We start from the raw sequence: 12,859 nt of genomic DNA on the forward strand, positions 1-12,859 counted from the left end.
GAGATATGAATAGGCCTACGCCAAGACACTTAATAATCAGATTATCAAATGTCAAAGACAAAGAGAGAATCCTGAAAGCAGCAAGAGAAAAGCGATCCATTACATACAATGGAAGCTTCATAAGACTATGTGCGGATCTCTCAGCAGAAACCATGGAGGCAAGAAGGAAGTGGTGTGATATATTTAAGATACTGAAAGAGAAAAACCGCCAACCAAGAATCCTATATCCAGCAAAGCTGTCCTTCAAATATGAGGGAGAGCTCAAAATATTTTCTGACAAACAGACAATTAGAGGCTTTGTGAACAAGACACCTGCCCTACAGGAAATACTAAAGGGAGGACTACAGGGTGATAGAAGACAGGAGTGCGTGGTTTGGAACACAATTTTGGGAGATGGTAGCACAACAATGTAAGTACACTGAACAAAGGTAACTATGAATATGGTTGAGAGAGGAAGGTGGAGAGCATGTGAGACACCACAAGAGAGGAAGAGAGATAAAGACTGGGACTGTGTAACTTGGTGAAATCTAGAGTATTCAACAATTGTGATAAAATGTACAAATATGTTCTTTTACGAGGGAGAACAAGCAAGTGTCAACCTTGCAAGGTGTTAAAAATGGGGAGGCATTGGGGGAGGGATGCAATCAGCATAAACTAGAGACTGTAACTAATAGAATCATTGTATTATGCTTCCTTTAATGTAACAAAGGTGATATACCAAGGTAAATGCAGATAAGGGGGGGACAGGGGAGACAAGTTAGACACTTGACATTGGTGGTATTGTCTGATTCTTTATTCTACTTTGATTTAAGGTTATTTTTCCTTTTGCTGCTCCCTAGCTGTCATTTTTTTTTCCTCTTTCTTTTGCCTCTCTACCTTCTTTGACTCTCCCTCCTGCCTTGTGGAAGAAATGTAGATGCCCTTATATAGACAGTGGTGAAGGTGGTGAACACATATATGTATGACCATGCAGAGAACCATTGATTATTTACTTGGGATGGAATGTACGGTGAGTGAACAAAACCATATTTAAAAAAAATGGGTTGATGACAAAACCTTGAGGGCAATATACTGACTAAAATAAGCCAGACACATAAGGACAATTATTGCAGGGTCTCACTGACAGGAATTAATTATAATAGGTAAACTCAGACATGAAATATAGGACGAGGCTTAAGAATGGGGAGTGGTTGCTTAGTATGAGCAGAATGTTCAATTAGGATGAACTTAAATGTTTGGAAATGAAGAGGGGTATTGGCAGCAAGATGTGAGAATAACTAACAGTGCCGAATGATGTGTGAATGAGGTGGAAAGGGGAAGCTCAGAGTCATATATGTCACCAGAAGGAAAGTTGGAGGTCAAAAGATGGGAATGTATAAAACTGAATCCTTAAAAAAATACATAGTGTCAATGAATTGGCAATGAGAAGTGTTAAGTATTCTCAGTCAGGTGAAGCTCCAGTTTCTCAGAATGGCACATTTGGGCCAAATCATTGCCTTGTCTAATCTGGCTCCGCCTTGCCAGGGTTTTTGGATTTTCAAAAAGAGCAGATTTTTATTGAGAGCCTTCTGAGTGCCAAGTCCAGTGAGAGAGAAAGATTCTTCCACCGTGATAGAGAAAGCAAGATGCAATGTGCCAGTTACAGAAATAGTACAAAGAAAGCATTGCTCTCACCAAAAGGACCTGAAGAGTCTTCTAAAATAAACATGTTATTTGTGTAATTTTAAAATTATGCCTTTATTAAAAAAAGAATAAAACATAATCAGACCAAAAAAAAAAAAAAAAAAAAAAAAAAAAAAACTGAATCCTATGGTGGGCAATGTCCATGATCAACTGTACAAATACTAGAAATCGCTTCCATGAACCAGAACAAATGTATGACAATACAATTAGAAGTTAATAATAGAGGGGCATATAGGGAAGAACTATATACCTATTGCAAAGTATATACTACAGTTAGTAGTATTTCAACATTTTTTCATAAACAGTAACAAATGTACTATATCAATACTACAAGTCAACAATTGAGGGGGGTTGGTTATGGATAGGGGAGGATTAGAGTTTCCTTTTCTTTTTTTCTTTTTTCATCTTTCACTTTATTTCTTGTCTGGAGTAATGAAAAGTTTCTAAAAATTGAACAAAAATTAAGTGTGATGGATGCACAGCTGTATGAGGGTACCCAGGGGCAAGTGATTGTATACTTTGGATCTTTGGATAACTGTATGGTATCTGAACAATCTCAATAAAAATGAAAAAAAAAAAAGTAAATGAACAATGGGGGGAGGGGGGGATGGGATGCTTTGGATGTTCTTTTTTATTTTAATTTTAATTTTATTTTTTGGCATAAAGAAAATGTTCAAAAATTGATTGTGGTGATGAATACACAACTATATGAGGATACTGTGAATAACTGATTGTATACTTTGAATGACTGTATGTTACATGAATATACCTCAATAAAATTGCACTTAAAAAAAATTAATGTAATCACCATAAAGAGAGGAAAAGACAACCACTGAGTGGGAGAAAATATATGCAGCTTATAGAGCCACAAAAGATTTATATTCATAATATATAAAGAACCTCATGAGTCGATCTAAAAACCCATTCGGAAAAGGGGCAAAAATCTTGAATAGGTATGTGATGAAAGGATATCAAAATGGACTATCCACCTTGGAAAAGATGTCCAAGCTCATTTGACATCCAGATTGTCAAAACTAGAAAAGTATGAATATCAGCAAGAACATAGAGCAAAGGGAGTTATTCTCTTCAGAAAACAGTATAAGAATTATCTAGTAAATTTGAAGACAAACTCTACGACCCAGCAATTCTACTTTTAGGTAAAACTTAGAGAAACTAGTGCCCATGTGTGCCAGGAGACATGTACAAAAATGTTCATAGCAACACTGTTTGCAGTTGCTGAAAATGCAAAAACGCCCAAATATAAATTGGCAATTGGATGGAAAAGTAAACTGTGATGTGGTCACTTGTTGGGGATTGGGTCATGTCCCCCACAAAGATATTTTTGTGTCCTAATCACTGGTCCTGTGGGTGTGAACTCATTTGTAAATGGGATCTTTGAAGATCGTACTAAGATAAAGACAAACTGAATCAGGATGGGTCTTAATCCAATATGACTAGAGTCCTTATAAACAAAGGAAATTTGGACATAGTAGCAGGTGGAAGAAGAAGACAGAAGAAGGAGACAGCAGTGGGATGGAGGGTGGCTGGCAAGCCACCACTAGAATGCTACAGGCTCCAGAGAAAGCATGGCCTGCCAACACCTTGCTTTTGGGCTACTAGCCTCCCAAACAGCAAGACAGTAAATTCCTGTTGTTAAGCCAACGAGTTGTGGTATTTTGTTATAGCAGCCCTGGCAAACTAAAACAGTCATCTAAGGGAATGCTGTAAAAAAGAATGCATTACAGCTACATGCACCACCATGCAAGATTCATAGAAATAATTTTGTTTTCTACACTCTCTGTATGTGATTTCATAAATTTTAAATGTGAAATAAGAACTTGTGGCATTGAGCTGGCGGAGGCACACTTCCCTGGCCTTGCCCTTCTCTCACCCTCATGGAATGGGGTCTGTGAGTGTTGGGAGACAGAAGCTTGGGCTCCTGGATGATGCTCGAATGCAGGAGCCATCAGCCATGGTGGCATGGGACTCCTCAGGTGTGTTGAGTGGACTGAGCATTGGACACCGATATGCAGAGGGCAACCTCTTCTGCATCCTGTATGGTCATCAGAGCCACGTAACAGGGGACAGTTCAAAACTGGGGAGTGACCATCAAGGCCATGTTCCTTTTTTCTCTGTAATTTGGACATTTTAATGAAAGTTAAAAATTCAGGATCCTTTGGGTCCTGGGACTCTTGAAGCTAGCAGTAATTTGGCTATAGGTATTTTGAAAGTTTTGAAAGAAACACTAATTTTCACAGTAAGTATACATTCCACAGTCAAAATTCTATAGATCCTGCTTGGTATTTCCTTTATGTCTACAAAAGTCACGTCATCGTGGACAACGGCACCCGGAGGAGTGAAAGGTGCTGGGTGGTGCATGTGTGTGCATGCACGTTTATAATCGTATCTGTGACCCTGCAACCAAAAAAAGTCACGACATTCTTACCTTGTATGCCTGGTCACTGACAGCCTTAATGTTGGCTTCTCTCCATTTTCCTGGTACCCCATCAATGACTTCGCGATAGTTCACATAATAGCCGGTAATCTCAGCCCCTCCTGTCTTTTCTGGTTGCTTCCATCCAAGAATCATTGAGTCACGAAAACTTTCAAGACAAGTGATATCATAGGGTGGAGACGGTGCCGCTGTTGCAATATGAATAGTTCATGAGTAGGAAGGAATGCATTTATAATTCTACATATGTTAAACTTGTTTAACGTGTACATTCATGAGGGCAATAGATCTTGCAGTATAAAAAAATAAAATGTGAGACTGATGAGTAACTTGGCACTCGATTAGGCATATGACGAAAAAATCGACACAGTAAACAATGTGCAGAGCAACTATTATTCCAAAAGTAAAAATAATCTGTTCCCTAGGGAGGCATTAGTTTTGAAATACTAACAGCAAAATGGTGCAACGTCCTGAAGAAATGATTGTCTTCCATAAGAATAAAAAATTTTTTTCCTTTCCTTATGTGGTTTTCTTTTCATTTGCTCCCCAAGGAAAATGGAAAATGTGTATCAATTTCTGCATCAATTCACTTATTTAGAGTTTCTATAGTTAACATTTCACTGGTTAAGAAGTCCTTACCTTTGCAAGACCTTACAACTATCCAAGTTCTTTCTGCACACAGGAAAAAATTTATTCCGGAGCATAGATCAATGCCATTTTTTAAAAACCATTTTTAAAAGCAGGCACAGTGTGTCATGTGACTTTCTCTTAGTATATAATGAGACTTTTTGTAGCATTACCTATAATCTACTCTTGGAATATTATTCATACACCATATAATAGTAAACAGCTCTCACTGTGTTTTTTAGTGCCTAGCCAGAAAAATATTTGGACAATATTGTAAAAGTCTTCTTCATTTTGAGTGGTGTTTCTGATCAAGTTTTCACTTAACTGCTAAAATTATAGTTTTAGATGGGGGGGGGGGACAGATGGTAGAGAGAAATCCATCTAGATGTGTAATAACATCAAGAATAATTTTCTGGATATTATTTGGATTATAGGAGGCATAGGAACCATCTCATTCTTATTCAAAAAGATTCTCAGAACAACACAGCCTTTAAAAAGAAACATACTTTGTTTCTCTCCTCCCCCCTCACCAATCTCCTTCATTCTTCACATTTAAAAACATCTCTGTTCCTCTCCCCTTTCCTCTCTCTCTCCTTCTTTGAGAGTAATGTTGAATATGAACTCTTAAATTAATATCCTATCTCTTCTTGAGTTGAATGAAGGGACAAATAAATGTGTCAACATAATAAAGGAGGTTGAAGCTGGGGGTGAGTTAGAAACGGGGTGGATGAGAGGCATTTTGTCATTTGTCAGCATAGGAAGGTCGTAATTTCATTTTTTTTTTTTTTTTTTTTGTAGAGAAAAACGTTGTCTTCTAGTATATATAACACAAGCACCAAATACCTAATCATGATAACTCTTAGCTTACTGATAAATCATCTTAAATAAATCAGTTCTGGGAATATGGGTTGTGTATCATGGGCTATAGCTATATATGATTATAATTCTCTGTTAAACTTTTTATGGCAATTCAAAGAAGTCATGTTACTTACACTTATTTGAATTAAATGTGAAGGATAATTTGAAAACCTGAGGATGAACTACAGAAGTTAATAACTACAATCCTAGTACAATTTCACTTCTTTGTGAAGTATTTTTCCTGTGTGAGTTCCGAACACAAACATTTCAAAGGACCTCAGTGAGGCTTTGATAATCAAATCCTTCCTGCTTTCTGCACTCATTCTCTAAGCAAAATGAGTCCAAAGATGTCTGCCTCGATAAACCAAAAAGGGCTCTAGACCGAAATCACTTTAAAGGCTCTATGTCATTAAATATAAATGAATAATGTGTAAACGCAAAACCTAGATAAAATTACTTGGATAACTCATTAGACAAAAGTATTTCCAACGAACAGCTGAAAACACATGAAATCGAGAATGAACACGGATGAAAGTGAACACAGATGGGAGAGAGTGAGCTCACAGTGTGAGGTGAAAACACCGATGGAGACAGATGGGACAGTTTTACTCGTTCAACTCTCACCTAGATCCTTCTTCTGTTTCAGAGGGGCGGACTTACTTTTCCCCTTAAGTTCTGCTTTCTCTGGTGATGGGGAAAGCTCCTCCTGCACTGTTTCACTTACTTTACTCACTTCTGTATTGCCCAGTTTGTGAGCGCTACCAAGTAGCGTGGATTTGTTAGGTTTGCTACCAAGCAAAGCGTCTGTCTTAAGGATCGGCCGGGGGGCTCCATGCATGAGGTCTGTTAGTCCCCACGGTGAGTCACTCAGCTCAGGCCACACATCTGGAGACATTCCTCCCCCTACAATCACCAGATAACAACAAAAATACTTTGAGCCTGGATACGGTATAAATTGTTCTTATTTAGTTGAACAAAGAGAAAAACATCAGGACCACAAACGGAACAAAAACCATCTTGGTTTAATAGAAATCACTTTGATTTGCAAGAAATATGGAAAGCGTATGTTTCACATAATTCACACCATGGTACATCTCAACTTCTCCATATTTGAGAAAAAGAAGAAATGGGAACAACAATGATGAAGACACAGTTAGAAAAGGAACCATTTGATTTGCAGAAACCGAACAGTTTTTAGTATATACAAGAAAAAGCAAATCGCAGACATTTCTTGAGCAATATCAACTCTATTATTCAACAGAATGAAAAAAAATCCCACAAGTTACACAAGAAACATAATATTAATGATCCTCATTTATAAAGTTAGAATTAATTACAGCAATAGTAATTGTCTGTACCTCCCAACCTGAAAGAAACATGTTCACTATTGTCCATTTTACAAGGAATGTTAAAAAGTAATATTCGGATGTTAACTGAAGACAATATTATATCATCTTTCTCTTTAAATATGTGCTATTATATCACAGATTTCATTTTCATGCCTCTGAACTACCAGGGCCCCTTGCCTATTATCCAAGCTTGGGAGGCACAGCAGGTACATACGTATAATTACTTTGTTACTGTGTTAGTCTATTGATTCCTTTGCAAGCAGAGATGAAATTTATTATTAAGCAACCATATGTGCCTTGCATGGATTTTAGAGGAGTCTGCAATAAAGCACATTAATGTGCTGTTAATGAAAACAAGCCAGGCTGTGTCCCAGAGGAGATGGCTTTTTAGAGACACAATGATACGTGTTAACGGTGAGACACCACTTTGAGGAATCAATGACCTTCTTCGTTCCCAGGATGAGCATGGAGTCAGAACAGGGTCTCACGCAAGGGTTCATGGGAAATATCTGAGGACCTTGGGCTTATGAAGATGGAAAGGCTAGAGGTGCACAGAATGATTAAGCGATGAAGATCTGCAAAATGACAGCTATGGAGGGTTAGATGTCACCTAGACCTAGAGAAAATGATCAATTCAAGATGGAATCATCCAGCAATATTAGAAGCTTTAAACAATTTCTGGAGAGGATGGTATCTTCATTTATAACTTTGCAATTTGCAAATTTTTTTTCCCTACAAAACGATGTGGATGAGAAACTTACCAATGGCAGCTTTTACTTCAATAGCTTCTGAATCCTGGGAATAGTCACTAAGTCCAGCAGCATTAACTGCTCTGACTCGGAAAATATATCTCTGACCAGTTGTCAATCCATGACAAGTGAATCTAGAAGGAAAGAAAGCTTTTAAAGACTTTCCTAGGAGGACAATTCGGGAAAAATGATTGTTAGTTTAACTGAACAATCTGGCTTTAATAATAAAACTATTCATGTTTTTAAAAGAAAGAAAAAGATGTAGAGAAATCCATGTAACCAAGGAACTTTGGACAAGAAGGGAACTAAGGCAGTTTTCTTAAGCCACTCCGTCAAAAAATGAGGTGTACTGGTTTTACCTTGAGTAAGTACCTTTCCCTTTCTGAGCCTCTGTGTGCTCATCAGTAAAATGGAGATAATAATGCCCGATCTAATGGTTTTCTTGTAAAGGTTAGCTGCAAAGTATACAAAGAACGTATGACAGGGGGTCTGCATTTAGGAAGCATTTAATAAATAATGCTAGTATTAATAATATTATTAATGGCTATTTTAGGAATACATTTACGGCTGTAAGGCATGGAACATCTGGCTGTTCCCTGTCACAGAGAACTAGGCCCTGTCTACCTGCATGCCAGGGAAGGCACAATTACTTGAGAAATTACCTGGGATCTAAAAATAAGGTGAAAGATGAATTCCAGAATTATCATTCAGATTTAAGGATCTGATAATGAGGTGTGAGTCCCTGGGCAGTTTCACACATAAAAGAACCTGGGTCTTTATAGCTCCAATCGCTATAAATGGCTGTTACTCAAGCCATGGTAATATTTTATTCCATCCTAAGAACTGCAAGCAGAGGAAACTCTATTACTATTAGCACGTTCAAATATTTAATAAAGGCAGCTGTAATCTAGGCCAATTAGGTCAGCTTGGTTCAGCAAATATTTATTGAGCACTTTTGAGTTCCAGGCACTGGGCGATGTGTTGTGGGCACAAAGATGATTAAAAAATGGTGCCTGCCCTAGAGACACTCACACTGTGTTTGCAGAAAGGCAGGCCCTGCCTCCTTTCCAAGAACGTTACTAAACAGTGCCAGGAAAATGCTGGAGAACTCAGAGTAAAAGGAAATTCAGAAACAGGCTTTGTGAATCCCTTGCAAAACATTATTGCCTTCTCCCACTACTCCCTCTCTCTCTCTCTCTTTTTCTCCTGTTCTGCAAAATGGGGTCCTTGGACTTAGAAGTGCCCCAAACCAGCAGTTGGCTAACAAGCCTATGAGACAATTTGGGGGGGAGGTCCCCTCTCGGATTGGTCTTAAATCAAAGGAGGCAGCTCAGAGTTGGGACACAGGCCGGAATTCACCATCAGCTTGCAAAGCCGGTTGATAAAATATTTGAAAACAAGAAGAAATAATCCTCTCCACAGGAGAAACAGATACAAGGAGGTGGCAAAAAAATTCTGAATGCTCTTGTTTTGGTGATGCTTCTGCCTTCTTAGCACAGGGTTTATTCATGGTGACTTTTAGAATTTGTCAAATGTTGACCCTTTTTTCTCTATCCATTCAAAATGCCTGGGCAATTTGTCTAGCAACATATTGGATGTTAAAGATCAGAATAGAGCAGGGGGTGGGGGGAGAAGAAACAGCAGAAAGGAAAAAAAATCAGAAAAGAGTTTTCAAATGAACTCTTACTATAGCTGGTATTATGTGTTGCTAAGTATTTAACGTCACAAGTAAACCTTTTATCAAATGTATTGCATGTAGACATGTTCAATTTTAAACTCATTTGGATATTTAAAGTATAATGTGTTAAAAGCCTCCCTCCCTTGGGCGCCGGCGCTGCTGCACAGAACAGGGCGTCTGTCCCCTGTGCATTCTGAGCCTCTCCAAATGCACATTATCCAAAATGTTGGATAATTACATTTTAATTACAGTGTCATAAAGCATATTGCGTTACCGTGAGCCCTTCACTGGATTGTTGTTGCAGGGCTCCCACTGGCCAGAGCCCACCACACTCGACTCGATGTAGTACCCGACCAGCTCTTTAGCATCTTTGGGTTCCTCCCAGGAAACCACCACCGAGGTGTCCGTGTTTCTGTTTGGTATGATATTGCTGGGGGCCTTGGGGAGATCTAAGAAAAGAGGAGAATGATGCTCAAACTCAAGGTGGTCTTAAAATTCATTTTTATTACACCTAGGCGTGCACATGCACACATAAACTTCGCAAAAAATAACCGTGCCAAACATACAGTTGCTTCATTTTACAATGCATTTGATAAAGCAGAATAATGTGCAAAATAAATATGTTCATTTGGGAGCAGAATGAGAAACTATGTAAGTATCCATGCATGCCCCCCCCCCCCCAACCTCCTCCAATCAACTCTTAAAAAAACCACTGCTGAAAGCTTCTGGAGAAGTTTACTTTTCATAAGTAAAAGAAATGAAATTTTTGTGTAAGGTATGAATCAAACAGAGCCATCAATTTAAATTTGTACAATGAAAGGATGCCACCATTTTTTCTTCTCTCTCCCTCTATATGTGTGTATGTGTGTGTATATATACTAGTAGATACATAGTAGCAGCATGACTAATTACTAATTTTACAGTGATGTATTGTGTGTATATGGATACAGACTAGATTCTTGCTTTGGAATTTTTTCTTGAATGCAAGTAAAACACACCCATGCCCTCTCGGGCTGCACTCACCCAGTTTGTCCCCGACCACTGTCACGTCTGTGGCCTCGGAGGGCTCCCCAACACCGGCCGAGTTGGAGCAGCGGACGCGGAAGCGGTAGGACTTCCCCTCCACCAGGTCGAACAAGGCGAAGCGAGGGGACTTCACGGGCAGCTCCGTGTTCACCCGCTGCCAGTTCTCCGTGCCGGCGTCACACTGCAGCCAGGACAGAGCCACTGACCACACAGTCACATAAAAGGGTACCCTAGGCCAGGCGCAGGGCAGCTTCATTCACCTGCCGGCAAACTGGTACCTGGCATGCGACTGGGACTGGAGAAGAGACTGGGGGAAATGGGGGAGGTAGCTTCCGAGCCCACAGGATTGGTTACATCAAACGAGGCTTTGTGTTGTTGGACGTTAATTAAGTTCGCCAAACTGCTTATGGAAGGCCTCGATATATTTTGTGGATAATTCAGGGTCAGGCACTTTTCCAATTTTTAGGGTAGGTAATTACATTCAATATATGTTGCATAATTACATTTTAATCACAATGTTATAAAGCATATTCTTTTAACCGTTATTTAATGTCTCAGCATCCATTCAAGCCTATCCTCAAATATCTGCACCACTGAAAGACCTTCTTTGATTACCCTTTCCCATTGCCAATCTAAACGAGCTCTTTGCCCTTTTCCCATCACTCTCTGCCCCTTACCCTGCTTTATTTTTTTTCAAAACACTTATCACTACTTGAAATTAATTCATTTTTTTGCCTGTGTCCACCACTGGAAAGTAAATTCCATGACATCGGATTGCTGTCCTAGTCATTGCTGTGCCCCAGAACCTAGAACTATCCGGCACACAGCAGATAATCAACATTTTCTTTCCTCAATGAATGAATGGAATGGAATTAGTGAAAGATGAAGGTATTCTTTTTTTCTTGTCCCGATTTTAGAATAAATAATGGGGAAGACTAATTTAAAGAGACTGTAGCCTTAGATTTAAAATGACCTAGAGTGACCTTGAAATCCTTGAATGAAGGATGTGGTGTATATTTGAGCTTGGTAGAGGATATACTAAGAAAACCATCAGCAATCTTCAGTAATCTTTCTCCCTCCTAACTTTCAACACTGCCCAGTGTCAGCAAAAGCAGAAATTTACATCCCTTGCCTGACTGTGCTACAGAATTTTTTTTTTTAGCGTTTCAAAATTTTCCAGAAATCCACAACTTATGATAGATTGATCAGCTGTCAAGGATGGTACATTTTTGCAAACGTAGATTACCAGAATGTCACTAGGCACAACTTTCATTGGCTTGAAATGGGAGACAATATAATCCATACTAATAGGTGCACTAGTGGAAGAATATTTAAATTTTTTATCACAGACATATATATATTTAGCTCTAGGGAAGTTACAGACTTTCATGGAGAAATTAGCATGTACGTGACCAGAGGAAATGTTCAACAGAAACCCAAGTTGACTCATCTGAAGAAACTGCCTCAGTGGTAAGTAGTTACTGTGTCATTAGAGGAAAGGTGGTAATTACTGTCACAGAGGTTATTCACAACTCTATTACTGTGGAGCATTTCCAAGGGATTCAGTGGGGGTATGTAATAAACACAACAGGAAGTGAAACTTTATCAGGATTCTATTCTTGCCCTTTATTTAAAAAAAAAAAAAAAGAAGAAGAAAAGTTTAGAATGCTACTCATTATATTTATTTGAGGCTAATATCTACAAAATATAACAATTAACAAAAAATATAAATTCTTCATATTATTTGGGTAAAAGCAGACTCTCTTGGAAGACGTCCATATTGCATATTGAAGAGATGACACATTTATTGTTACCAATTTGCTATGGATAAGAAGGAGTGAGGGATGCATCTCAAAGATATGAGTTAAACGTCCATATCGATGAGAAGTAACTAAGAAAAGGGAACCACAGACCCTAGCATTTTTAGCTCAAGTTTAATCTTCTCAAGCACCTCTAAATTTAAAGAATTAAAAGTCCATAAGATAATTTGCATATTGATTTTATGTTGTGATCTAATTTTCTGATGTTTGCATGACCTGTACATCTATGACATGCTCTTACAGCAACTGTCAGAGAAGGTGATCTAACAGGTATTCTGAAATGGAAAGATTACAACAGCTCTGAGGATAAAAGAAAGGGGCCTTTAGGAAAATTAGTTGCGCTACATAATATTTTTGCAAAAAAAAAAAAAAAGAGAGAGAGATTGATTTTGCTATGAAAGTAAAATGTAAAAGATACCTTATCATGCAGTCATAAAATTGAATTAAAAAAAATCATATGAAAGAATACAAACATGGTTCATTTGTTGTTCTAAAAAATGGTACAGAGTTGCCAAGAACAAGGTAAATTTTCTTACATGTAAGATCAAAAGACATCTGTTTCATTTTTCTTCAACCACATCCTAATCAAACTTTCTTAACAAATTATTTTAGACCTC

At 38.3% G+C, this 12,859-nt stretch overlaps 1 protein-coding gene across 6 annotated transcripts in view; it reads right to left on the reverse strand.

Moving 5' to 3' along the window:
* MYOM1 (myomesin 1) overlaps positions 1 to 12,859 on the reverse strand; it is a 214,765-nt gene that overhangs the window by 63,601 nt on the left and 138,305 nt on the right. For 5 of the 6 annotated variants that reach the window (XM_037806345.1, XM_037806341.1, XM_037806344.1 and 2 more), the window contains 5 exons: positions 10,420 to 10,603; positions 9,671 to 9,845; positions 7,731 to 7,852; positions 6,245 to 6,523; positions 4,130 to 4,326 (listed from right to left, as the gene is read on the reverse strand). In XM_037806345.1, coding sequence (XP_037662273.1) covers positions 4,130 to 4,326; positions 6,245 to 6,523; positions 7,731 to 7,852; positions 9,671 to 9,845; positions 10,420 to 10,603 — 957 coding nt within the window. The remainder of the gene's footprint in view (positions 1 to 4,129; positions 4,327 to 6,244; positions 6,524 to 7,730; positions 7,853 to 9,670; positions 9,846 to 10,419; positions 10,604 to 12,859) is intronic. The other variant, XM_037806347.1, reaches the window with a different exon arrangement.

This window comes from Choloepus didactylus, chromosome 16, assembly GCF_015220235.1.
Source record: "Choloepus didactylus isolate mChoDid1 chromosome 16, mChoDid1.pri, whole genome shotgun sequence".
NCBI classification, from domain to species: Eukaryota; Metazoa; Chordata; class Mammalia; order Pilosa; family Megalonychidae; genus Choloepus; species Choloepus didactylus.